This window comes from Archocentrus centrarchus, chromosome 14 (assembly GCF_007364275.1).
Source record: "Archocentrus centrarchus isolate MPI-CPG fArcCen1 chromosome 14, fArcCen1, whole genome shotgun sequence".
NCBI classification, from domain to species: Eukaryota; Metazoa; Chordata; class Actinopteri; order Cichliformes; family Cichlidae; genus Archocentrus; species Archocentrus centrarchus.
In genome coordinates, this window is record NC_044359.1 from 12536136 (window position 1) to 12562925 (window position 26790).

At 40.1% G+C, this 26790-nt stretch overlaps 1 protein-coding gene across 3 annotated transcripts in view; it reads right to left on the reverse strand.

Moving 5' to 3' along the window:
* Positions 1 to 26456, reverse strand: part of mcama (melanoma cell adhesion molecule a) — a 48855-nt gene extending 22399 nt beyond the window's left edge. For all 3 annotated transcript variants that reach the window (XM_030747119.1, XM_030747117.1, XM_030747116.1), the window contains exon 1: positions 26291 to 26456. In XM_030747119.1, the coding sequence (XP_030602979.1) occupies positions 26291 to 26342 (52 nt within the window). In that variant the 5' untranslated portion in view covers positions 26343 to 26456. The remainder of the gene's footprint in view (positions 1 to 26290) is intronic.
* Between the last annotated feature and the right edge of the window lie 334 nt (positions 26457 to 26790).

A 26790-nucleotide genomic window follows, 5' to 3' on the forward strand; every position in this document is an offset into this window, starting at 1 on the left:
TCACTTTGGCAAAAAGGACAAGTTTTTATTATAAAAACTTTATTTTTCCTCTTTGGTTAAAATGTCATCTCAACATGTGTCATTTCTAACTTCTGAAAATTAGTCTCCAGTGTCTTGGCAATCAGGGGACCGAAGACTAACAAACAAATAATTAAATCCTAACTGGCATTCAGAAGCTATTGACACGTTTCCCAAAAAGTCGTCTTTGTTTTTCTCCCAAAACGAATTAGGTTAGGGTTCCTTCTCTCTTAGAGGTTGCAACATCTTTCAATATGGCTCCAGTCACACAGGCCTAGAGACCGCTCAGTGACCATCTGGCAACCACTGATCGTGATGGTAAAATGAGTATCACCTGACCTGCTGCAAGTTTGCTAAAGGGTGCTCGCACTTGGCGCGAAACTGATCACTAAAGCCACATTCAGCAGGCTTAGAAACTGGTCAGCGACCGCCTGGTAACCACCAGTCACCAGTCTCTATTCAACAACCAAAGACCTCGCTGTGATTGCTTTAGTCGCTAACAGGTTGCCACGTCACCGGTAGTTTGCATGGAAGGCGATCGTAAAAGTGTGAAAAGCAGAAACGGGAATTTAAGGGTTAGAGTTAAGCCAGGCAGCAGGAAAAGAGGGAGACCACAGAGAAAATTAATGGATGTAGAGAAGGAGAGAGGCGGATGCTGGGATAGGGTGAGATGGAGGCAGATGACCCCTAAAGTGAGCAGCTGAAAGAAGAAGAAAAACTGCAAAAGTAAGGGGATTTACAACTGCTTTTTCTCATACATTTAAAGCAAACTGGATAAGACTCAGATACTCTCACAATACAAAATCAGACAATAACATACATTATAAGTGAGGTACTCCCAGGACAGTGTCTGCGTACATTCATTATGCCACTCATTATGCGCCTAACACTCAGACAATATCCTTAGATGCTAACTAAGTAAACTGCTATTACTGCCATCTCCATCCCATTAAGGCTGCAAGCTTAGGCCTTCAGTAGACCTGCAGCTCTGCCAGCGATAAGAGTCCAAATCAACTCTGACATTACAAACCAGCCTATTTACTCTAATCCTGCACATGCCCGGTGACCCATGAAATGAGACTTAGTGGCTATTAGAACAGGAATTTTATCAAATGAGAATCATATAGCTTAAGATACATTTTGGAATATTCAGATATACTTCAATCAGTATATCTAATGTTACTTTTATAAGCTACTTAAGAGGAAATGTATGAGAAGATTAGCAATACAGAATTTTCAGAGACCTGAAGACTGCCTGAATAAAAGCTGTATGCGGGCACAGAGTGTCCCTCAGAGAGTGAAGGGTGTAAAAAGCCAGCATGTAAGTGTGGATGACAGGGTGGAGGATTTCTCAATATGCAACACTGGTGTGGTGCTGAACACCTGCGGGACACTGTGTACTGCCTGACATCAAAGAGCACACACACACGCACACACACACAGTCAAAGCATGCGGCAATACAGCAGAGAAGAGAGCTCCTTGTCTGCCTGATGTGGCTGCTCTTTCAGAGGCAGCATCTGGCACAAATCTCCCAGCAGCCCCTTTCCCTGGGTGACAGTCGGTGCAGCGAAGGGTCCATGCTCTATTCTTTCACACAGAGAGATAAGGAAGTACTGCAAATCTCCTCAAAGGCACCTCTTTATGCATGTGTGATCCCCTCTTTCATGCAGCAAAGTACATCACAGCTTCAGGTCAGGACCTCAAACAGTCCTCCGTGATCAATGCTGAGGTGAATCCTCTCAGATCCAGACCCTCCAAATGGACAAGACACTGCACTGTGCCAACTTGGTTGCAAAATGATCAATTTGCTTTGCACATTTTTTGCAGTTCTTTGAAAGAGTCACAACTTCAAATGTGGCAAGTTAACTTAGAAAAATAAATTTTATACTTGCTCATCACCCCTGCAATATCGGACAAGCACTTCTGCAGGTTTTGCATTAAATTTAGGTGACTGTTTTTTGGCACAAAAGATTAGATTAAACTTTATTAATCCCTTTGGGAGGGAAATTAAATAATACTTTGCTATACTGCAGATCAGAAAAAACACTGTTTTAAAGAATGACTCACACTAATAATGTGCCTGCATATCGTGAACATCTGAGCAAATGTTATTGTCTTTGCTTATTAGATTTTTACATTTCTGACCATGTTTCTTGGTCTGTGAGTGAGTTGGAGGCGGCAGGCTGCTTGAAAATAAAAATACCTCAAAAATACATCAGCTTTGCTGCATATAAATCAGTGCCAAGTGTTGGTTTTGAATGTACTTTGGCAATGTTTCCTGCACCCTGGGTCTCTCTTTGTCCTCAGTTATTTTTCTTTGCTTTTACAGTATCTCAGTCAAAGAGGTCGTGTGGTCGGTTCAGTATGTCTGCCTGTCTGGCTGATTACTCAAAAATCTATGGACACATTTGCAGGACTTTACCTGAGGTGGGGCTTAGCCCAACTAAATATTTTTCAAGTCAATTTAAATCCACATTTGGATCCAGGAATTTTTTTGAAGGATTCTTTACCCCTGAGTTAAAGGGTAAAAACTGAACTAGTTGCATTGTATTTTCACACAGACACATTTTCAGTAAGAACAACTGGGAGACACTGTTTTAATGCTCTCATGATCCAGATATCCTGCTGGATTTAGGGACTCAATTCATGCGTGGTGTGGGATGAAATTTCAGCCGTGGCAGAGGTGTGCATGTCACAACTGGTCTTGTTTAACTCTCAAACATCTGCTCACATACCTGGAGATGACTTACTGGGAATCGGTCATACTGGGAATGTTTCTCACCTTTTCTCAACTGTTTCACCACATCTTCCAGTCGCCAACAAATATATCGCCATCTCTCACTTTTGAGGAATTGCAAATCATTCCCGCTGGTTAGTAACTTCTTCAGCAGCTGCATAAATTTTTAATCATCACACCCGGTGGGTGAGACTTCATTAAAGAAGCAACATGAATGTTTTATTTATGCTTGTATCTGATGTTCAGCAGTGAGTGCGGCTTGTTCCTCGGTATCCACTATCCATCAATAGATCCCCTACAGAGCTGCTGGGTTCTGGCATGCAGGCTGCTCCACAGCCACAGGATGGATAATTAAAGGTCAATAGGCTAAACACTGTATCAGCATTACGGGAGGTTCCTTTACTTACGAGCAGAACAAAAAGCCATCTGGAAAATAAATATTATGTTAAGACATTTTCCTAAAAACTCATTTTGCATATGTTGCTTACAGCTGGAAACCCCACAGCTAAGAACCTGGAAACACAACCAATTCATTACACATTCATTCCTCTCACCAAAAACTGGCATAATCCAGCTGTAAGAACTGGATATATGATTATATGGTTCCTAAATGCTAGTAACAGTAATGCACATCAGAGTGGGAACACAAGCAAATGCAGTTCAACAATCCAGAGACACCCCTGACCTCAATGCTGCAGTTCTGGAAGAAATACTGAACATAATTCTATTTGGTTTCCTTTTTAAACATAAATATAAATTCAGGGATAAATGACAGGATTTCCTCCTACTAAATGGATAAATGGATAGGTTTGGATGAAATACTGACCACAAGTTCAAAGTACAATCTGACCTATAACAACATGTAACCAAATATGCGCAGTTTAAAAACCCTTTCCATTAATTAATTTATTATTCAAAAACAGGTCAGGCGATCCTGCTCCACTAAAAGAAGGCAAAAATGATTTCTGAGGTAGACAGAATCTGGGAATGACAGTGATTCCCTCTTCATCTCATATTAAAGTGTGTGAAAGACGAGACATTAAGGTAAGAGGGGCCAAGTATGAGGCTTTGGCCGTTATCCTAACACTATAAATAGGAGACTTTCTTTCCAATCAAACCTCTGACGACAGCACATCGACTCGCTGCTGTACTCCAACAAAGGCCTTCTTATCCCAGCCCCTGTGGTCATCATCACAGTGCTGAATATCCTTGAAAGCTACAAACTAGGTGCCAACTAAATCAGCTTTCCCTGAGCCACACAGCAGAAAGGCCTGGACTGAATTACAATCTCCAGGAGCCAAGAGTTCTGCTAACTCTGAATTCAAAAAGTTACTATATTGACCGCTTTTGTCATATAATCTCTACGCTTTGGCACTTTTGTCTTTACTTCACAGTTGGTGGTGTATGAACTGACAGAAAACATGCAGACATTGTGTCTTGTGACATGAAACAAGAGTAACTGGGTTCAATAAAACTGATGATGTCTTATAATCAAAAGGACATTATTAGGACTTCTGCAGTCCCATTTTCCATTTAATCTGATGTCGTGCTATAAGATATCCCAGCTCGACTACTATCCTTGAAGTTTCACTTAAGCGCAGTGAGGTGACTAATGCTGTGATTTGGTGCTATATAAATAAAACTGAATTGAACTGCATCATTATACTCTTCCTGCCCGCATTCTTCAAGCCGATCAGATGTTATTCTTTCAAAACCAACACAATTGCTAAATTTCTTCAGAAATTAATCTTACTGCCTCCAACATACAGACAGTATCCAACACCATCGTGTTTTTTTCTACACATTTAGCACATCCAACATTTAGCTACTGGCTTTAATCTCTCTGAGGATGCAGGTCCTATCTCTTATCTTCAAACAGGCCAACACTTAAAGATGTTCATCAACAAAGGATTTTAATCACTAAAGTTATCCTCAAAAATGGCTACATTTTTCATTAAAATTACACAGTTGGTATAAAACAAATCCAAGCAGCTGCCATACACTCACACAGCTACGTAACCAAGACAGTCCAAAAAAACAAAAAGATGCATCATTAATTCCTTTGGATTACAAATGCAACCACATAATCATTTATGCAAACAGGCTGAATCTATTTAGTGGGATGTTCTCTGATACGGTCGCACATTGATGAGTCAGCTAGGTTTTTACATTAAAATTTTACACAATTATCTGTAATGGTGATTACATACAATGTGTCACCCTCTGAGAACTCATGAACACTTCCTGCAGTGCTTATGAGCTTTCAATTTGAACTTCTTTGCATTGTTTTCTACATCTGTGTCTGTTTTAATGTGTGTATTAGTATTCAGGCGGGCCCGTGCTACAACAAAGGCCTAATTGTGCTTTCGCTCTCCTTTTATCCCATCACCCAGACATGAGGGGAGCTGTCGGGCAAGCATGCCACACCCAATTCACCGGGATCAAAATGCTGAACCCCCCCAGTCTCATGCTGAGAACCTTAATGCTCTCAAAGAGAATATCATAGTGATCACAGGTGCACTGCTGTGTTAATGAGGAGAAAAGGCTACTCCCTGTGCCCAGGCCAGTCCTACCCTCCAACACACACAACATAATTCAAAAGCAATGCTGTTTGGACAGTATAAAAAAAGATAGTCTCAATTCTAAAAGCAGACTCCATTACAAGACCCATCACCAATGGGGATATCCTCCTGCGAATAATGACAACGTAAAATAAATGTAGATGTCAGGATAACATTATAGCTCCATTTCATAATAGAAAACACTTCAGCAGACGTCTTATTACCTTCTGCAAAACTATTTTACCTAAATTTGGAGGCCTTGTCCTAAGCTTTTATCCAAATACTTCTGGTCACCATTGGGTTAGTAAACATATAATCCATCCATCCATCCAGCCATCCATCCTCTTCTGCTTATCCTGTTCAGGGTCACCTGAACATATGGTATGATGTCCGGGGGTCATCACGGGAGGATAAAAACATTTTAAATCAACAATGCAACAACCACAACCAGCTTCAACAGCAACAGGGCAGTGAAAACAGGCTGCTAACTGTGGTAATACAGTAGCAAACAGTTCCAACAGCAAACTGATGTCCAGGGTGAGAGTACCTCAACCCGGTGCAGTACTGGGCAATCAACTGCTGGCTACAACACTGCAAGTCCCTGTCAGTACTCTCACTGCAGCATTTTGGATCAGCTGAAGGCTTTTCAGGGAGCTTTTAGGACAGTCTGATAATAATGAATTACAACAGTCCACCCTAAAAGTAATGAATGCATGAATTAGCTTTTCAGCATCCTCTGAGACAGAATGTTACTAATTTTAGAGATACTGCGGAAATGCAAGAAATCGGTCTTGCATATTTGTTTAATATGTGCATTGAAGGACATATCCTGGTCAAAAATGACTCCAAGAGTCCTCACAGTGTTACTGGAGGCTGAGGTGATTTTAGAAAGCCGTGTTTCTGCTCATCTCTTGTTCTTTGTATGATGTAATAGTATAATGGCAGTTACTATTAACCTTTAAAAGTAATTGTATTTCCATTAATTACACTACCACTATTTACTTAAATGATACTGTAGATGGGTGCTCAGCTGAGCCATGGCCAATGCAGAAATTCAGATCTGCACCAAAAATATTCTGATTTCTTTATTTTCCCATCACTAAGTTTCATGAAATCCCTGCAGTTTTTGTGTAATCTTGCTCACAAGCACACATCTGCCGCTCTCTCTCCTGGGAAGAGGATTGGCCAGATTTACTTGAGCAAGAAGTGTTTCTGCAACTCATCTCTTATTCTCTTATATTATGGTCTGTGACATAATAGCATAACAGCATAATGGTTGTTACTGTTAACCTAAAATCATCAGATTTCCAGTTTACACTGTAAAAAATTCAACTTTTGGCAACCAGTCTTTTTGGATTTGCTTGGATTAATTACCAGACGACATGTTTCATTTTGCTAAAAAAGTTTAATTAAAGTGAATCTCTAGTCTCTATAGAGACCAGTCAGTGACCCCCAGAAAGCTCCAGTTACTAGGGAAAATGTGTATTTCCCTTACTTGGTGAGAAAACAGTGACATCCAGGAGTCTTTTCTTTATTTCTTTTTCTTCTTTTTTTTTTTTTAATTTTGGGCTTCCCCTGAATCTGGTGTCATCTCTTGCTCGGTCTAGCTGCCACAGAGGAGTTGGCAGATCTAGTTGATAAGATTCCAGGATAGGAAAACATCCATAGACAGGCATATCCAGACCCTCTTATCATTTTTTTCTCATCTTTCTCTTTTCTCTTCTACCAAACTGAACTCATGTTTGTTCAAATGTTGCTTCAGATATGAAAAGCAAGCATGGCTGAGCTCTGCAAAACCTACTGTAGGTCAGCTATGTTTTGATTTTTACATCTGAAGCCAGGTTTGAACAAATATGCATTCAGTTCTGTTGTGAGAAAAGATAAACACGAGAAAGCAAGCATGTGTCTGTGGCTGTATTCCTTCACTGGAATCGTTATCAACCACATCTTCCAGCTCCTCTTCAGCAGCTAGACTGAAGTCGGGATTCAAAAGAAGCACTCCCCAAAAAATGTATATAAATACTTTTTGATATCAGTGTTTTGTCTAGTTAATCAGTAAATAACTTGTTTATTGAGCTTTGGGTTGGGTGAACTTTTATTACTTGGAGGCTAGTGGGAGCGCAGCTGAGATAGTGGTAAACATTATAAGATGGGGGAGGGAAACTTGTGGTGGAGGTCAGAACAAGAAGCAAACAAAGCACATGTAGACGTTAGCTGCTCCTAGATAACTGCAAGCCTTCAGAAATCCTGCTCTAGCAATTACACAACTTTTTCTACAGCTGAAAATATGTTTATGCTTCACAACGTCCAAGTGATTGCTAACAGTAAATCATTAATCCCAGCGGCTGAAAACATCTTCACCTTCACCTTCCAGCAGCTTTATTGACCAGTTTCACAGAGTTAAAAGTCTGTATTTTCACAACAAACCTGCCCTGTATTTCACGTCAAAACACAGGCGTTGCTACCAGAAAGTAATAAACACTTTCTCCTGTTTCTCTAACAGGAGACAGATCCCTGCAGTCGGTCAGACACAATGTCAAACACAATGATATATCTGTGTTCAAAACTCATAACCAGCTGCATTGTTTGATATGAAAGTAGTGAGCAGCTCAGCGCCTGGTTTATCTTGATCTCCAGACTGGGAGACTCCAGTTCTCAGAGCTCAGCAGACAATATCCACCACTTGTTTTATTCAGTGGGCAGCAGCATGCCAAAACCTTGAGCCAGGGCCATGGTTATGACTGGATTCCCAGTCGTCCGGTGGCAATGTGTCCTGCTGGGCTGGGGAGGATGGAGGCGGCGGGATTCACGTTGACACAAGCAACTGTGAATAATAGGAAAGTCGCCCACATTCCCATGCTGCAGGGGATGGGGGAGCTGGGGAGGGGGACCAACAACACCTGTGGGCAGCCCATTTGTCAAGTGATTTGTGGGACGGAGTGTAGAAGCAGTGAGAACAGAGGAAGGAGGGCAAATAGGGGTGTGTGTGTGTGTGTGTGTGTGTGTGTGTGTGTGTGTGTGTGTGTGTGTGTGTGTGTGTGTGTGTGTGAATGGAGGATGGGGGGGTTAGCTTTGTGGACTTTTATCACAGGACCACACACAATGGCATGCCTGTTGATTTCCGCTCTTACACACACCTGTGCAACTTAAAAACTCACTTCCTGAAACTACAGATGGGAATGAATAAGCAGATCCAGCTGAACTGGCTCCAATGCATCGGAACTGTATGGCTCCAAGCTTATCGACTTCTTTTATCAACTAGGGCATGTTTTTCTGACAGCTGCAGACTACAAAACAATGATGTCATCGCAATAGAGATTTTCCACACCTGAGCCACGTACATGTCTTCTTGTTCTGTTACTGCACTCCGACTCAAAGATAATAAAATAGCTGCAGTGATGCTGAATGCCTGTGTGGGCCTCCATAAACAGAATCATTAATGGCACTGGTTTCAATAAAATCTTGTGTTTTTATTGTGCTTTGTCCAAATCCTCTCCAATACTGAGCTATTTCTCTATTTTTACTGCTCACTATCTACTCAGTTAACACCTAAGCTTAAAAGCCCCCAAAGAAAGATGACTAACACAGTTCATGCCTTCATTCAGAGACCAGTACAAAGCCAGTCAGTGGAGGCATTGCTCAATCTGCTCTATCCTTACACCTGTATTTCACACAGTGTAAACACAATGTGAAGCATTCAGCTATGCTCTAAAGTTCTCAGAGATTCACTCTCAAACTTGTTCTAACCACTTAGAAAATTCTGGTTATTACAAAGCCCAACCGATCGATTATGCTTAATTTAAAAAGGTGGACCAAGTGTTGAACCCACCAAACTATCACTGCAATTATACATTTGAGTCTGCTGTACTTTACTATCAGTGCACTGTTTCTGTCTTATGTCCCACCGTTTATTTTCAGTTCACTTAACCACTCTCATCAGCACTGCTTCCAACAGCAGCAGCAGTTGGCAGCTTTTAGAGAAAAAAAATAAAGGTCTGATAAATCTGAAGTCAGGCAGCAAACAGACAGACAGACCAGCACAGTGGAGAATTCAAAAATAACGTGACCACCAGGGACTTCTATGGTTTCTGTAATAGAGTGCTTTTAATTATACTATACTTGTAAAAACACTGACCGTCCATTATTTAACAAGTGTGGAAAGAACAGTGGCTCGCCAGCAGAAGAATCCACTCTCACAAGTGCCTGTAAGACAAAAGTTAGATAACCCAATTTTATGCTGAAACGTGTATAAATTAAGTTCCACAGATGAGCACACCGGGAAAATCCTTTGCTCAGAACACTGCTCTTTGATTAGGCGGTTGATCTTTTAACAGCGTCCAATATCAGGGCTGAGGGAGTGGGGGAGGATTTGATATTTAAGCATCTCTTTATCCTCTTCCTTTTGAAATGTCAAGTTCAAAGATCCAGACCAGCAGCCTTGATCTGTGAGCTAAGACGACCCAGAGAATTACCCGGCAACTCCTAACCGTCATCACATGACAGCTTCGAGGCGAGTCGCAAAACAGTACACAGTGAATGTTATTAACTCTGATTATATTAAAACCGGTAAACAGGCTTTCTGGTGTTTGCTCCTCGTGCTCGAGTCAGACCTGCTAAATCAAACCAAAGCTGTGTTTTCTCTGTGATGAAATCCTCACTGGATGTCTGAACCTTTTCTAATCACATTGAACTGATTCAATCAGGAAACTTTCCCAGGCAGACTCTCACATCCACACTGATGATATCTTCAGTTTGTGGAATTTTTAAAGCTGAAAAAAAAAAAAAGATTTTGATGAAAAGAAATTATATCCTGACTCCTAACTCTGAGCAGGGTGCCAGCATTAGTGAACAAGTTACTGCCAGTTCATCCAGAGTGAAACAGAGCATGATGCATTGCTGAACGTGACTGAATACTCAGGTGCTAGAGTAAAAACAGGACGCCAGCCTCCCTGTGACTGGATCAAATCTGCAGTCGCTCGGTGATCTCACTAAATGTTTCGCATTCTGCGACAAACTGCAAGTAGTTGCAGGTGACCAACTAGGTGCCCAGAAGTTGAGCGTGCAAAACCGTCGACCTCTGGGGGGACCATTCGATTACAAAGCCACTGCACAAGGTCTGGAAATAACTGCTGTCCAATAAATAGACATGTTGCAATCAATCTGAGTCAGTTTTCTCCAATGAGTGCAATTTGTCTGCAACATCTCCTTGCAACAGAGGACTAAACTTGTATTCTGATTATATTCCTCTATAAAAATCATATGCAACACTGTAATATTTGGAGAAATCACTCATCTTTTGCAGAGAGTTCCTGAGTTTATGCAAAACAGCTTTTGAACTTGACAGATCATATTTTATTTACCACAGATTTCTATCAGCATAAGAGTGACTGCTTTGTTATCAGCACCCATAGAACATTTAAGACTTGATCCTGTAAAGCATTTGAGAAATAATTCAGCTCAGTTAAGACATGTACAGGACAGATCACAAAGATAAGGTGATCAAACGATTAGAGCAAATGCTTCTGGCAGACTGAGTGCATAAATTGCCCGTATATGAAAACATAAGGAGATGAACAAGAGAACGTTAAGGCAGTATACCACTGGAAATGCTGAATCGGATATTAATAAAGTTGCAATATTAAAAATTAAGTTAATTCAGTAAAGTTTAAAAAGTTTGAAAGTGGGTTAAAGAAAATTCAGTTCCAAAGTATTCAACACCTCAGAGCTTCTGAGGTGAAGGCACATCTATCACCATGAACACGTCAGCACGGTGCAAAGCATGACTGCTTCCTATTAAAGGGGCAAACCACCGATTTAACACAAGAGACTCTATATGCTAACCATGGCGAGTATAACTGAACCCGTGGAAACGGTTATATACCACCGTCTCTGGAGTAGCTGAAAGAAGCAGATAATGCCATCTCAGCTTGGGCTTGGAGAATTCAATTTTTTAGAAACTCTACAATATAAACTTGGGACTGAGTCACGGAGGCACCATGGGAAGTTTGGGATGAAATGTTACCAGAGCTTGATCCACACAAAAAACTAATGCTCTCTGCTGCTTCGATTTTTTTTAACCTATCAAGAGTGCCCTGACTTTATAGCAGGGCTGTCCTTAATAGAAATTTCTGGGCATTTTTTTGGGTGCTGGTCATTACATCATATATCCAAAGTAAAAATGGTGGCTTTGAAAATAACTGTTGTGCTCTGATTTTGATTCTGTCCCACAGAAAGTTAAAAGCAACAAAATGTCTTGTATGTGGTTCTTGCACAATTCCCAGCCTCCCTGAGGGGGGGGGGCATCTCACTCACCAAGTAAAGTTTTTGTGGGAGAGAAAGACTCCCCCCACTAAGAAAAACAGTCAAACAGTTCACACTAGGTGCTGTTTAAAAAAAAAAAATGTTGGCAAAAATTAAGTTGAACTTAAGAACTGCTGTTATTAAAAGGGAGTACTTGAAATGGTTTACTATTACACATAAAAAAAGAAAAGAAAATATAAATCCTGAAAATCAAAAGCGCTGTCCAAACTAACGATCATCTGAATTAATCATCTTAAGAATCGAATTTCTGGGTACAGCCTCACTTCTCAAAAGGTAAAAAAAAAAAGGAAAATATTGATTTTGTTTCTTACTGCCACCCACACCAATTAAAAGATGAAACCCAACAATGAACTGACCTTAGAAAACCGTAGTCAAAGTGACTTTACAACACGTATCTGTTCACTCCTGGGAGAAGCGGATGTGAAAATGATGCTGATAATCAGACAACATCTTTGTCACAAGGTAACGAGCGCTGCATGGCTGGGACCCAGTTGTAAAGAACAATATAATAAAGATCATTTCAATAGGAGATGAGACAAAAACTGATGACTAGAATTGGCTTAAAATATCAGTCAAGAAGACTGCATCATGAACAGCTGTCTTGAAACACTCTGAAGCATTGCTTACTCCTCCATTACGACTGACTGTGTGTTCTGTACCCTTTAATAAGCACTGTGCTTTTTTTTTCAGGCCTGTCGATACCAATGTTCCTGGTCTCTGCTGGGCAGCAGATGCCAAGCTGGCTGGAGGTGGCGGAAGCCCATGGTGTTCTGACTCCTCCGGCCCTGCAGGGGGCTTTGCATAGTCAGAGACTTCTTCAGCAGGTTTTCTGCTTGTTAACCATACTTGGATACTGTCTGGCATGGTTTCCAAAAATCTAGTTGCCTTTGCCCAGCTTTGGTTTTTTTGTCCTTCTGTCTGTAACTAGGTGACAGTGTATATGGAAAAGGAGCTTAAACTGAATCAAGCAGCTAATGACTGTGTAACACTTCAGGAGCCATCATTTATTAAATGGGAGCCTGCATGGGGTCTGTTATATCAATTTGACTGCATATTAGATTAGTATGACATGTTGCAACTTAAACATGGGGTTAATCCCACCTCCAGCGGGGTCTTAAAGCTGAACACCTTTTATGTAGTGTTAGACTACTTCTATGTACTTTCAGGAGGAATGAGCTGGAGAGAAACAGCAAGGTCTGATACTTCACGCTACCAGTCCAACATATAAATGCACCACAATAAAACATAAGAGCACTGAATGAAACCTGAAGAGTCTGCATGTTCATTCACAGCTGACGAAAAACCTCTCTTCTGCATCCATTTTAGATACTAATTAAGATCAGGGTCACTTTGACAACAGGTCAAGAAGAGCAGCCACATCCAGGTCCGTCAGTCTCCGTGGGGGTGTCCCTGCCACATGCCCCAACCACCTCAAATGACTCCTCTCAATACGGAGGGACTGCAGTTTGACACTACGGTCTGCTCCTGTCGCCCACTGATGTTAGAGGAACTACAGGGAGACTTCGGCTAAGATGAGAGTCGTGTTTTCGTTCCACCTCGAGGGAAAATGGGCATCTTTGCTGCTGTTCCATCTCATCTCACAGATGAGAAATGCATTTAGAGAGACAAAACCACTTACCACCACACAAAGACTGTTACGGCTCCCTCCACGGTTTGTCAGTTTGTAAAAGCCTGAGAGCAAAAAGTCACCTGGGGACCTCACTGTTGCCCATGTCACAGTCTTTGTAATCTGTTATCTGTGGTTTCTGTTACAATCATTAATTTACCTTCCTTTGTGTGTTTGAATGCTGGTTCCTTTTCTAAATTTGTTCTGTGTTCCTTGTCTGTCTCTTATTTTCAGTTCCCTCCTGTTTTGTTTTAAAAGTTAGTTCCTCCTGTGACTTTGTGCTTTTACCTCCCTTGTGCCTTTTCTGACCTTGTTGCTGTCTTGATTGAATTCACCTGTGCCTTATTATCCCATTTCCTGGTTTGTGTATTTAATCTTAATTTTCTCCCTATGTCAGGTTGTCAAGGTGATATTAATGGAATGTGTCTTAAAATGAAAAAGTGTTCCTTCAATATCCAGAGCAAACTTTATCTCTTCTGTGAATTTTTTCCAAGACATTTAAGTCAAAGACCAAAGAAAGAGGAAGCTTTGAATCATTAGCAGCCGTCTTGTCTGTGACAAACATTCATTTTAATATGTTTGGAGCAGATTATTTGCTGCTATGAAGCAAGATAACCCAGCACAGTAAGCGTGATGTCTTAATTTGGTTTTGTGTCAAGTTATTTATTGAGCTGAGTGCTTTCAGGCACAAAATACATTATCACTAACATGCTTTTCATTTGTATGAAGAGAAAAGTCCTGTTTGTCATAATTCATTTTAGAAAACAAGTACAGCCTCATAAATAATAAATGCAATAAAAGAAATATTGGCAAATTGTGTCAAATCTGCATCTTAGGTGTCAAAGATGCAGCTAAACAGCTAACCACAGGACAAAAAAGGCTTTATCTTCATTGTCCTGAACTATTTCAGTCTCAAGTCCAGTTTTCACAATGCAAGGGACAGTGTTAACCTGGAGTCTTGACATGCCTTTACACTTAAATTGCAGTTGTAGAAGAAGACCCCTCCGCCCCCCGAGGCAGATTCCAAACCCTGAACTTGAGCTGCAAAGGTAGATCACATTACAGCTCTCATCACACAGGTCTTTAAAAGCCACTGCTGTGTCTGGCAGCCACTAAACTGCCCCTAAAGTCAACTCTGTATCACGTCTCTTTAATATAATCCTGTCTGTGAACTTAGACATCACCCTTTGGCATCTGATTCCTATCTGGGAACAAAGACCGTTATCACAGCCGGGATCGAGAGCAGTAAGATGTTCCAACAAAGGCCTAAATGCTCTGTTATAGCTACATCCAAATAAACCTACATTATTCCACCTTCACACTGAGGGAAGGCACTCTGTTCAGTCAGAATACATATTTTTAGCTATTTTCCAAAACAAATTCAGCTCATCTCACTTACTGCAAGGCATCTGTCTGCAGTTCCTCCCACACATTTGCCCCATGACTTCTGGAAGCTGACTATTGTGTGCACACAGACTGTCTCATTTTCATTCATACAAACGAGAGACACGACAGGGAAATAATTAGAGGAAAAGTGTATTTTGTTTAGACAAAATTTAACATTTGCAAATCCACTTTTCTTGATTTCTGATCTTAGAAACATTAAACAAACAAGCAAACAAAAAAAATCTTCTTTACTACTTAAATCAGATATACGTTCCCAAATCTTTAGAGATTTAAACTATTAGTTTGGTGAGATATTAAATCTTTTAAAGGGAATTTTAAATGCAAAACTAAAAATCAACAGTACCAAGTATTGATCTGAAAGTAATACCGATACTGAAAACAACTGAATATTTGTGCCCCTACTGTTAAAATGATTCAGGAAAACAAAGAAACTGAGAACATTTCAGACAAATTCCACTGTCTGATCAACAGTTGGTGTTGGTTTTCTTTAATTGGTTAATTTTCTGCCTCTCTTGCTGCTCCTGGGGGACACTTAAACAAAGAGAATCAGCCCTCTGGGGAATCAATCGTACAAATGCCCTGCGAACACTTACTGAACAACAGCAAAAGGCCAAAAATAATTAGCCTGCACTATGAATCAGCTAAAGGGGAGAGTCCCACTCAAAGCATGAAATGTGAGTTAAATCAGACCCTCTACCTCTGCACTGATGGTTGAGCCTTAGGGGCTGGGATAACATTAACAGGCTCTCTAATGCTGTTCCTGCCCACTGTATAATATCATGCGCAGACATGCCTCCACTCCTTCAGACAAACTTTATTTTGCAAAGCATATAATGCCGGTGGTGTTTTATCATGTTAGCCTAGACATCATGTGCAAATTTCACACTAACAATTCAACAAGAAACCCTGAAATTTTGACAAGTTACAAAAGGCCGTCAAAACCAGCCCTTGAGAAACAACAACACTGCCAGACGCATGCTATATCCATGGCATGGCACAGCCCATTAGATTGAAGCAAACACCATGAAAGGCTGTCTGGTTAGCCCTGGGGTCGTCATGAATATTCATCTGCACATGCACAACTGAACACAGAGATTTCTTTTTAACCATCAAAGTCAGTCTGGATTCAAACTGGTTTCATTTTAATTTAGCAGATGTGAATGCAGGTTTATGTGGCAGGGAACCGACTGGCGCAACGCCAGACATAATGAGCCTCATCATTTTATCTGGAGGGAGATAAATAATGAAAGGCAGTACAGCTAATGATGTGATGGTAAATGCATTTGACAGGCTATTTTTTTCATCATGTCTTTTTCCTGATGGCTTAAAACTATCAAAATCTAAGACAAGTCTTTGTTTCCTACAGGCAAAAATATGACATTACTCTGAAAGAGGAGAAACTGCCAACAGGACAAGTTGTCTTGATGTGGCAAAAAAAAACCCTAAAAAAGCTAAGAAAGAAACCAAACAGGGAAAACACTTTTATATAATTTAACTATTTTTGCACACTAATTTCATTTCTGTGCAGTTTGAACGTAATGATTTATGGTCACACTAATTTCTTTTTTGTCCTGTGTGTGCACGCCATGGTAAAGCAAACAGAGCTGAGCAGCGGATGGACGCGTTGAAGACTAAGTGTGAAACACCAGGTGAAAATGATTGTCTTATAGATTTGTTTCTGAAAAAAAAAAAAAGTAGGAAGACCCCTGTTGACCCCACGACCCGTCCCACCCTTGCTTTACTGACCCACAAACGCCCTGAAACAGTCAAACTGCCACTTTATGTTTGGCATCTGTCACAATTAATCAGTAACCCCATAAGGCTTTGTGCTCTTTGCTCTTGTCAGTGACTCATTGTCAGTATTTACTATTTTGTTACTTTCGTCATATATGGTCAGGTTATCACTTTGCAATTTAATCCTGGTTATGGGCCACATGCTGCTCTAAATTTATTTCTCCACTGACAGCTCGACAGTTTGACATAAAGTCAAAGAACAATAGAAATCAACGGACTCGTCATTCATTAGGACAATGGCGTGGTCTAAGGGGGAGCCTTGAGCAAATACTTAAGAAGCTTTGTGGCATCTGCATTGTTCCAAGAAGAATCATATCTCATATCCATTACGAGACCTCTAAGCAATGACATATTCCTGTGGTCACATTTCACAAACACCTGAACCCCTCCGGATGTCAAAGGGAATCTCTGCTTCCCACTTTCCAGGAGTAATAATTTATGGACCCTTTTGCAGCAAATTGTAAGCAGCAACCTTCCTGATTAACAGATAAGTTCTGCTCTAAAGATGTGGCACTCCTCACTATTATTCACTGCCTGCTGCTCGAGGCACAATTACAAAACATTTCAGGACCAACCTAATGTAATAACTGTAATAAAAATATTTTTTACAAAAAAAGTCTAAATATTGTTTCAATTTCTGTACAATCCAACTTCATTTGGACGAATTGGTAAATTTTACAATAGCTGGCTGCACAGTGACTTCATCAGCATCCATAATTTAGGATCTTAATTTCTCAACGTTACTCTTCACAAAACGTAAAATGTACGACAATGATCGAGCTTGCATCAGACGGCAATGCCAAGAGTGAAAAAAAAATACCATCAGATCCAAAAACAATCTGGTTTGAATTCAAATTATTATTTTAATTAGGAAGTAATTATTACTGTCTCTAAGAAACTGTTCTTGGTTGGGCTTCCCACATGAGAGGTAATGTTTTATATACCAAAGAATAATTTCATAAGAAATTTTACATGATTTTGACTTAAATTTTTACTCAATAAATCATATAATAGTAAGTTAAAAATTAAACTAACTAAGCTGTATTACTTCACCAATATATCGCAGTATGGAATAAACCCCATCCTTTTGTGTGCTCTCCTGAGAGAACTGTTGACTGCAACAATAGCAAAGCAAATACTCCCAGGCTCTGTCCAATATACTCCAAAAACAAAGCAAAGAAAGGGGCATGAGAGAGGTGTGTGAGGGGACAGAGTATGTGGGGGGGTAGCTCAGAAAAAGGCGGGAAGGAGGCAAAGACCATTGTGGTGTAAAGTTTCTCTGTAACACGAACCCCTGCTTGTTGCCCCACGGCAGATTGTGCCTTGCCCGATGTACTGGCGTCAGGTGTGAGCAGCTGCTGTTTAAGCTCTGTTTGTGGACCAAAAAGGGAGAGAAGTGGGAAAAGGAGGAAGGAAAGAGTTCTCAATGAAGGGAATACTGGAGGGTTTTTTGTCTCTCGCCCTGGCACTCAAGGGACTGCTGCCAGGACTTGGACTGTGGCCCAAGACAGTGCCATGTGTCCCACAGATGGGCCTTCTAAATATGAAGGGACGTCATGTACAGATGGCCAATTTTGCCTGGGCACAGCTTAAAGACAAATGGCCAAATCTGCTGAAGACTGAAATACTACGAATGAATGTCTTATTTTAAAACAAAGAACAGGACTGTCTCATGCTATGTGCACATCCCTAAATACATGGAGAACCGATTTTAACCCAGTCACTTTGATTGTACTCCCTGTACTGAAGTTTTTCAAATAACACTTATACTTCAATATACTTGCATAAAAAAAGACTTCTTCCATCAGTATCTAGTGATTATCAAATCCTTGGGGTCTGTGTGTAAAACTACATAAATGCACTGCACATAGAAAGCACAGGAGTCACGAGTAATCATACATTTCTCAGTAAATATAAATTTTAACCAAAAATTTAGGCTCCCAGGAACATATTGTCCTCTAATCATCGTTTTCCATTGCAGAAATTCGCAGGCAGTTTAAGGCGCCTTTGTACGTGTTCAATCCAAAGAAAGTTCCCCCTGTAGGATGTCTTTCAGGGCCATTTTCAGGGAATAAAAGAAGCAGCTTTTCAGTGCAAGGTGCTCCTGAGCGTCTCTGAAAGACTTCTTGCTGGGGCTTGACCCTGATTGATTAAACTCGTGACTAGGACTCTTCCAAATACCTTTTTTTTTTTGGTGGCTCCAGAGATCCAGAACCAGAAATGTGAGTATTTTGAGATTTGGTGGGGGTAGGAGAACTGTGATGTTGACTCACATTGTCCCTATACACAGAAATTAAAGAAATCGGTTATACTTATAAGTAAGATACTTAATAAGAGACAGAAATTCAGAAGCAGCAGAAAATGTCTCCAAGTCTCTTTTTTTAGTGCACTTCTTGTTCTCTTCCTGAAGAGAGCAGAAGGAGAGAGAGCGCATTGCTTTTTTTAAGTCCCCAAAGAGCTCTGAAAAATTGCTAAGTTGGCAACAATGAGATGAACCGAACATGGTAATCACTGCTGTGAGTGAGCTGTGAGAGGGATGTCACGCACAGCTGAGATGGTCAATATTCCTGGACAAATATCCAAATATTCCAGACTGCTCCTCCCAAATATAACTAACAACAAAGCACATTTCACCATGAAGGTTAACAAAAAAAAAAAATTAACAAAGCAGAAACCATGTTGTTGGTCTGGATTGCAGTTCTGTGCTGCAGTGGAAACAAAGGCTCTAAGGCGATGATTTGCAGTGCACGGGCGCCTGTGGTGTAAATCTTAAGTTCTGACTAAGCTGACATCATCTGCATGGCCAATCCAACTGGGTGAAATATACCTCTACATCACTTTAAACTCTGCTCTTGTAGTACTGCATAGAAATAATCAATCCAGTGCAGGCAGTGCAGCCAAATCCAATATTTGCGAGTCAAAGATGGTTGATGAAAAAAGGCCCTGAGCACTCTCCCGACAAGACAAGAAAAAACTTGAATCTGCGAGATTCCAGGAAAAAAAATTACATTTCTAAGTGTTTTTTAAAGGACTAAATATTTTTTTAAAAACTGAACTTAACGTGTTTCTAGAGAGATTTTTCATGTTTCTGACACTATGTGATATCAGTTTAATCCTCCAAAACAACTGCATGACAAATTCTTTACCTCCTGAATAAGCACGCAGCTTCCGAACTCTCAAGAGTAATTTCCTGCATCCTTCCCTTTGACTGAATTTGCTTAAACAACCATCTCTAGCTCTTAAACGAGGTTCTACGTTCTCTGAGGTGATTGTTCACTTTATGGATTTCTCACTGTGGTGAATGATACGCTCTGAATAACACACGAGGCGAGGATGTTTTGGGGCAGCTCTGAAGCACCAGAAAGGTAGTCGATACAGGAGAGTCCCTCCCAGAAGGCCAGGGATCAAACTACAGAGGCAGCTGTTGGAAATAAAATCCCACTCAAACATCAACCATCCACTACACTTGCAAGACAAGGCCCTTGAAAAACCTTTCAATTTAGGCTTAAGGGTAGACGTCAGCTCTGTTCCTGCCAGCTAAACAGCTACGGCTTTGATTTCCTAAAGCATGTCTTGGATCTTCAGAGCATGCACTGGCTTCAAACCACAATCTGAAACAACACCAATGAGTGCTCAAATCCTTTTTTCCAGTTTGTTGATTTGCAGCAGCAGAGCAGACAGGTTGAGTAGCTCTAGTTTCAAAACAAAAGGTATCAAAAGCCTGTTGTGTTGGTGCCAGCACACATTCAAAATTGTACCTGTATGCCAGGTATGTTCTCTAGGAAACGATGCCACTTGGCTCATATTTTTCATCAGCAACACAGGAAAATGCTCGATTTGTTATCATACAATATCCCCTCCTGGCAAATGAGCTTAGCAAACACTTATATAGCTATGTTATGTTAAGGCAAATTAAACCGCTTAGTTAAAGTTACAGGTAGGTGGTGACCTTTGTTAAGCACAGAAAAAGTCCAAAACTGGCATAAAAATAATCCTTCACCATCTTTCCCCAACATTTAATAAGTATTTCAATATACTAAATATATCAAGACATGCAAACCTTGGTCTTAAAGTGTCCTGCTGAATAACACACAAGGTGTCATTAATCTATTTAGAGGCTCTTAAGTCTGAATGATCAGTTAAAGTAATGAAAAAAGTTAATGCAATTGGTTGTATTTATTTACCTGCCCACAATGCTGACCTACATGTTAGCTGAATTAGCTTACATATGCCTAATGCTACAGCAAGTCACCATTATAATACTACAGGGATCAAACAGCACACTCTCTTTAATGAAAACAAAGAGCCAATACATTAGATTATATGGCTGTCATGCCTGGCTATCACTCAGGCAAATGCACTAATCCCGCATGGACAACTGCAGCCAACAGCTGCACACTTCCTGCCACATCCAGACAAGCCCAGCAGCAGAGTTCGGGCATTCCCAGGCATTCAGCCATGGAGACGGATGAAGAGGAGGTCAGGGAGACCAGGCAGTATTTACTAGAAGAGACTGACTCACTGGGATACATTATGACTCATTTTTTTATTCTTTACAAGCTGCAAAAATGTTTTCTTACCAGCCAAAGAAATTACCTGCAGATTTACTGCAGATACACTGTACACAACATTTTATAGCATATTTATATCTCTATAAATTTATTTTCATATTTATTTTTCAATATGAGTTAACATGAATTTGAATGTCTCAATTACAAGATTGGTAGTTTAATAATTCAACAGTCTATATTTCAGTTTAGAATATCAATAAATGTATATAAACCACAATGAATTATAAACAGTGTTGTTGCAAAGCACTGCAAAATCATAGCTTATCATCTAAAAATAATTATTTTCATAACTGAACAATCTGAGAAATATTTAAAGTAGACATTTTTAGAAAAATTATATATGTAGACAACCAGGAAATACTTACATTTAAGGGTCTGAAACTAGAGATGGTCTGACAGTTGTGTTAGATAAACTTCCACTGCTATCTATTCATTATATGTCAAACAACTAATAAATTACTAAAAGCCCTTCAGTTGTGTATTTATTCTATTGTAAAGGCTGGACAGTATGTAGATTTGTTCTTGGTTTTCTTGATAAATTTTCAAAAAAAATGTAAGTTGAGACAATGCCACTGTTACTGATATAATCTGATTTTGATATTAACCTGTTTGCACTCCATCTGTTCCAACAATAAATAGTATCCACAGGTTTGAAGGTGTGTGTGTTACAGCTGCATGAGTGGCAACAGTTTGTTGATTTGTGGAAACAATGTATGATAGTAATTACTCTCTTTAATAGGGCTGCCAGAAACATTGATCCTCAGATACTAATTGATACTAAAAATTGGATTAGATACTTATTTGCTACATTATCGATACAAACAGGGCTGTCTTTGACTCCTCCAGCTGACCCACAAATTCACAAAGCCCCTCCCTAAAACAGACTTTAGGAGGAATTTCTTTTCAACAACAGTGAAGTACTGAGCAGTTATCAGAAATGTTAACCTGGCTGGCGCACACATTAATATTACTTGCTTAACTATTAAGCCTTCATTACACTGTCCACATCCACAAGTCCACTAGGGTCCGAACAGATCCGAGTGCCTGCCTGTTTTTTGTGACTGTGTGGACTTGTCTGCGTAAAATCTGAATCACAATGTAACAACTACACATGCACTCCAAGTGGCAGACTTAAAGTAGACTTCCAAGAAGTATAACAGGTACGGCTGCTCGACCATCGGGTCTACAGTTGTCCATGTTCGCATTGGAGTATAATAGAGGCTTTAGCAACTACCTGACGGCCACTAACCCAGCCTCAGGTGGTCACAAGCTAATGTCCTTCTAGTGCTGGTCTCAAGCCTGAAGGTATGTTTATCCAACAGCCACATTAGCCCTCTGTTAAATCATCATTAATGTAGCAGCAATGGCTAATAATAAAATGATAACGTTAATGTTTTCCAGGCAGGTAGCAAACATTATTGGCCCTGGTCATCTGTTACATTATAATAGATGGTATTAATTTAACAGGACAACTCAACTGTTTGTGTCTAGGTAAAGATGTTTTTAGCAGTATCTATGAGAAACTTACAATATTTGTCATGAAAACAATTCAATTTTATTTTTATAGCACCAAATCACTACAAACAGTCACATCAAGGCGCTTTATATTCAAAGGTAAAGACCCTATAATAATTACAGAGAAAACCCAACAATCAAAATGACCCCCTATGAGCAAGCACTTGGTGACAGTGGGAAGGAAAAACTTGTTTTTAACAGGAAGAAACCTCCAGCAGAATCAGGCTCAGGGAGGGGCAGTCATCTGATCTCAGATTACACCTTAAAATTATATTATTAACATTTTTGCAGTGGATCAGTCAACTTAAAAACAGCGTTGTCACTGATATTATTACTTATATTGTTCTATTCTTTATTTTAAACAGGAGCACTGCTGAGGGGGGGGCCAATGTTCGTGCTGATTTGGATTCACAACAGGGGTCAAAGTGCTGCTGTAGTAAAGTCAGTGATCAACTGTGTGAAGTTTGATGGGTCTAGCTTGAACAGTACGCATCTACGGTGCGAATTTGAAGTTCCTTGGTGATGTCATTCTTCAGTTATCGCATTCACAAGGTTTTCAGAAAGCTTGACCTCTGACCTTTAGCTCGAGGTGAAGGTCAACGAAATATTTCGTCGATGCATCTATGGCACGAATTTGAACGTTCTAGGTCACATCGTTCTTGAGTTGTGGCCAACGTTAAAGTTTTTGTCGAAGACAAAAGTCGATGTCGATGACAACAGCTCGACTTTTTCTTTTAAACAACTGAGCTAAAAAAAAAAAAAAAAAAAAGAGACTCTTAATTTTTTGTAATTGTGCTCCTGTGGTATTGAAAATGGTATCAAGTATTTTCCTGGGTATCAGTATCGAACTCCTAAAATACAACAGACTCCTTTGACAAAAATTGTTGTTTTACCCTGCAGGTCATGGAAGTTGCTGGTCTACCACTGTGTGACCTCACTGTTTTTAACAGGTTAGTCCAGTTCTTAAGTAACCCTTTTTTAAACACCAAAGTCACACAACAACAGAAACAAACCAACCAGTTGATGTAACAATAAAGCAGCAACTCTTATCTTCTAGCAGGTAAACTGAATAACAGACTTTGGGTGATGTAACATTTATCGGTACACTACGAAACAGCTTTTCTTTCTAACATCATAAAGAAATATTTATTTAAGTAAGTTGCAGCAGCTTCTGGCTACGGCTTGTGACACTCACATATGTTGTTGTTATACCAAGATATATATTATACAAAGATGCCTGCCAATGTTCTGAAAGCAAGAGGCAATTTACACACAAACTTACAGCGGCTCCCTCAAACCCTCCAAATGCACCGAAGGATAAAACCTTATTTGGTTAGAAATATTTCATAACAGCATTAACTAAAAAAAACCTGCCTGTTGTGCCTACTCTCTGTTCTGCAAATGTCATCGTAAAAGCTCAGCCACTGCTCAGATTTACTGTTCCATCACCATTCCCGGACCACTCGCCCATTCTTGTAACAGAACATGACCATCATACTGATGAACACTGGACCCTGAAATCAATAGAGGTTTGTGTACAGTGCATCAACCAAGCTTTATGTTTGGGTTCCTTCTCATACTCAGGATGGGTTCATTTCCATGCAGCAGAAATGCTTTTAGCCGCAAATTGTATTCGAGTAAGTGCCCTTCAAGGCCCATTAGAGAGTAGGTCAGTTTTGACAGGGTTGGTTTAGAAGCTCTTTAGAGGGCCGTGGTCTCTACCAAAGGCTAATGACCTAATCCAAAAACAGACAGCTTTACTTGGTCTCCAGAGGAGGTAGAGGGGAGATGAGGATTAAATAGAGGTAACCCAATTAAGACAAGGCTGATAGAGTTGAAAAAAACAAAACAAAACAGGGATTTAAGGGAAAAAAAGGGGATATGGTCAGGACAGAGTGAGTGTTGTCCTGTTGTGAGATGCTACATGGAGATGGAGGATGGTTTGGGTGGGGAAAAACTGACTTAATGAGTTTTGATTATTTTTTTGCAAATCTGAATCTAATAAAATCTAATAATAATAAAATAAAAACGGTGAAGAATTAATCTTCATTTTTCATGTTCATTTAAAAAGACCATCCACTGTGTTCATGTAGGACTGTGAGATAGATATCACAGCTGTATCATCGATATACAACAGACCATTTTTTCTGACTTTGGTTGATCAACTCCTTCAGAATGAAAAGCTGCATATTATTATTATTACTCTACACTGGCTAGATAAATAGTAGGATTGCAGTTAGCTATCCAAAGAATTCATTAATTTGGTGTTTCCCTGGCTAACCTAATGCTTGGTCTACAAAATGCCATAAAAACTGGTGAAAATCACCATTATTAATTTCCACAGCCCAAGCAAATGGCTTAAAATAGCTGGATTTTATTGTTTTGAACATGTCCAAAAAAACACCCAAAAAGTCAAAATATTTAAACTGAAAAGTTTCAGCTGACCCACCTTTCATGTTTCCCATGTGATTCTGGTTACCACACCAGTTTTTGAATAGGTAATGTAATCTAAAGGGACATAATATTGTAACAAAGTCCAATGTAAAAAAAACAAACAAACAAAAAAACAAAAAAGGAAGAACTTCATTTTACAGGAAAAGCTAAAAAATCAGCAAAAATTCATTACTGAGGAGCCAAGTGTGGCATTTTCACAGACTGATCATTCAACCATCATCAAACCTTAAACTAATGTTTCCTTACCTGTTATGTTTGATGAGCTCCTCAGTCCTTAAGACATGCTGCTTTTCTCTGTCTTACTGTAAATACCTTTGGATTTTGCGCTCATATAGATCAAACAATACATGATAATGCATCACCTTTGACTATGGGGAAACGACGGGTATTTTGCCCAATTTGAGCCAATCTGGACAAGAAAATTAAAGAAAAATGTTCATAGCAGCCCCGCTAAAGGAATCTATAAACGGCTTCTAACCTCCAAAGCTCCCAGAAGTAAATGAGTCACGCCTTTGCAAAAACATTCAAAATCATAAGTTAAACTCAAACAGGCTCTTAAAAAGACAAAAGCTATACAGATACACAAGCAAACACACACACACACACAGCACTGTTTTGTGCTTTTCTGTTTCATCACAATAGTGTCTGGTTTAACTGATGAAAAATAAAATGCCCATGCCCTCGAAACTCAAGTCTCTTCTAAATTTGGTGCTGCGGTCTATATGAAGTGTTGCGGTTCTTTAGAAGTTCACAGCAGTCGCATTAAACCTTTACCAACTTCCTTCGCAGACTCTGAGAACAGTTTTAACACAAGCTTTTCAAACGCACGTCTCAGCCGGGCGCACATGCGCGTGGCTCTGCGGGCTACAGCGACGAGTTTGATGGTTAATTAGCGTCAATTACGCAGTAATTCATTACACCTTTAAAGGTCCTGTTTTACTAGGACGACTAGTAACTTGAAAACGTAAACGTGTAAAATTTGTAGAAGTCAACACCATATAGTTTAACTATATGTAAATTAGGATGAAAATTCAATACCGCAGCCAAAAAGCTTGTTAATAGGCGAACATAATTAACTCCGTACAAGCACGCGACACGAAAACACATCAACGCCTCGAGTCAACAAAAGAAAAGGTCTCAAAACTGTCACAGCATCCAAGAAAAGCCACACACTGTATTCTCATTCAAACTCTGCGCTCCTCCGCGGAACTTTTTTTTCTTTCTTTCTTTTTTTGTAAATAAAAACGCACAAAAAGGGCGCTTTTACTTTTCGTCTGAACTTACCGCTCCCGTGCAACAGGCAGACCTGAAGAAAGAGCAGCAGAAGGAAAGCCATGTCTTCTCCGCGTCTCCGTATGCAGTCCAAAACAAACTGAAGCCAAGTGGTGCGTCGACGAGAAGTTAGCAGCCCGGAGGAGACGGAGGAGAGCGGGGAGAGAGAGAGGGAGGGGGCGGGGTGGAGGAGAGAGGAGAGAGGAGAGGGGAGAGGGGAGGGAGCGCAATTAAAGTCTCAGGCTGGCTGGGCTCTCTTATTGTGGGGCCTTAACGTGTGTGGCAGAGGCAGCTTATCTGTGTTTTCTTCTGCTGCAAATTCAAACTGCATAGATTTCTTCTTGGTGGAAACTCCTCAAGGTCACTGTTTAATATGCCCACCTTATCACGCCTCCGCACCTTTGAGGCCAAATCGCATGGCCTGTTGGCTGTATTCAGCTTAAGTGGGGCACTTTATTTGCACTAATACTTAAACGAAGGTTAAAAGTTTATTTATACACAAGTCTGAAATT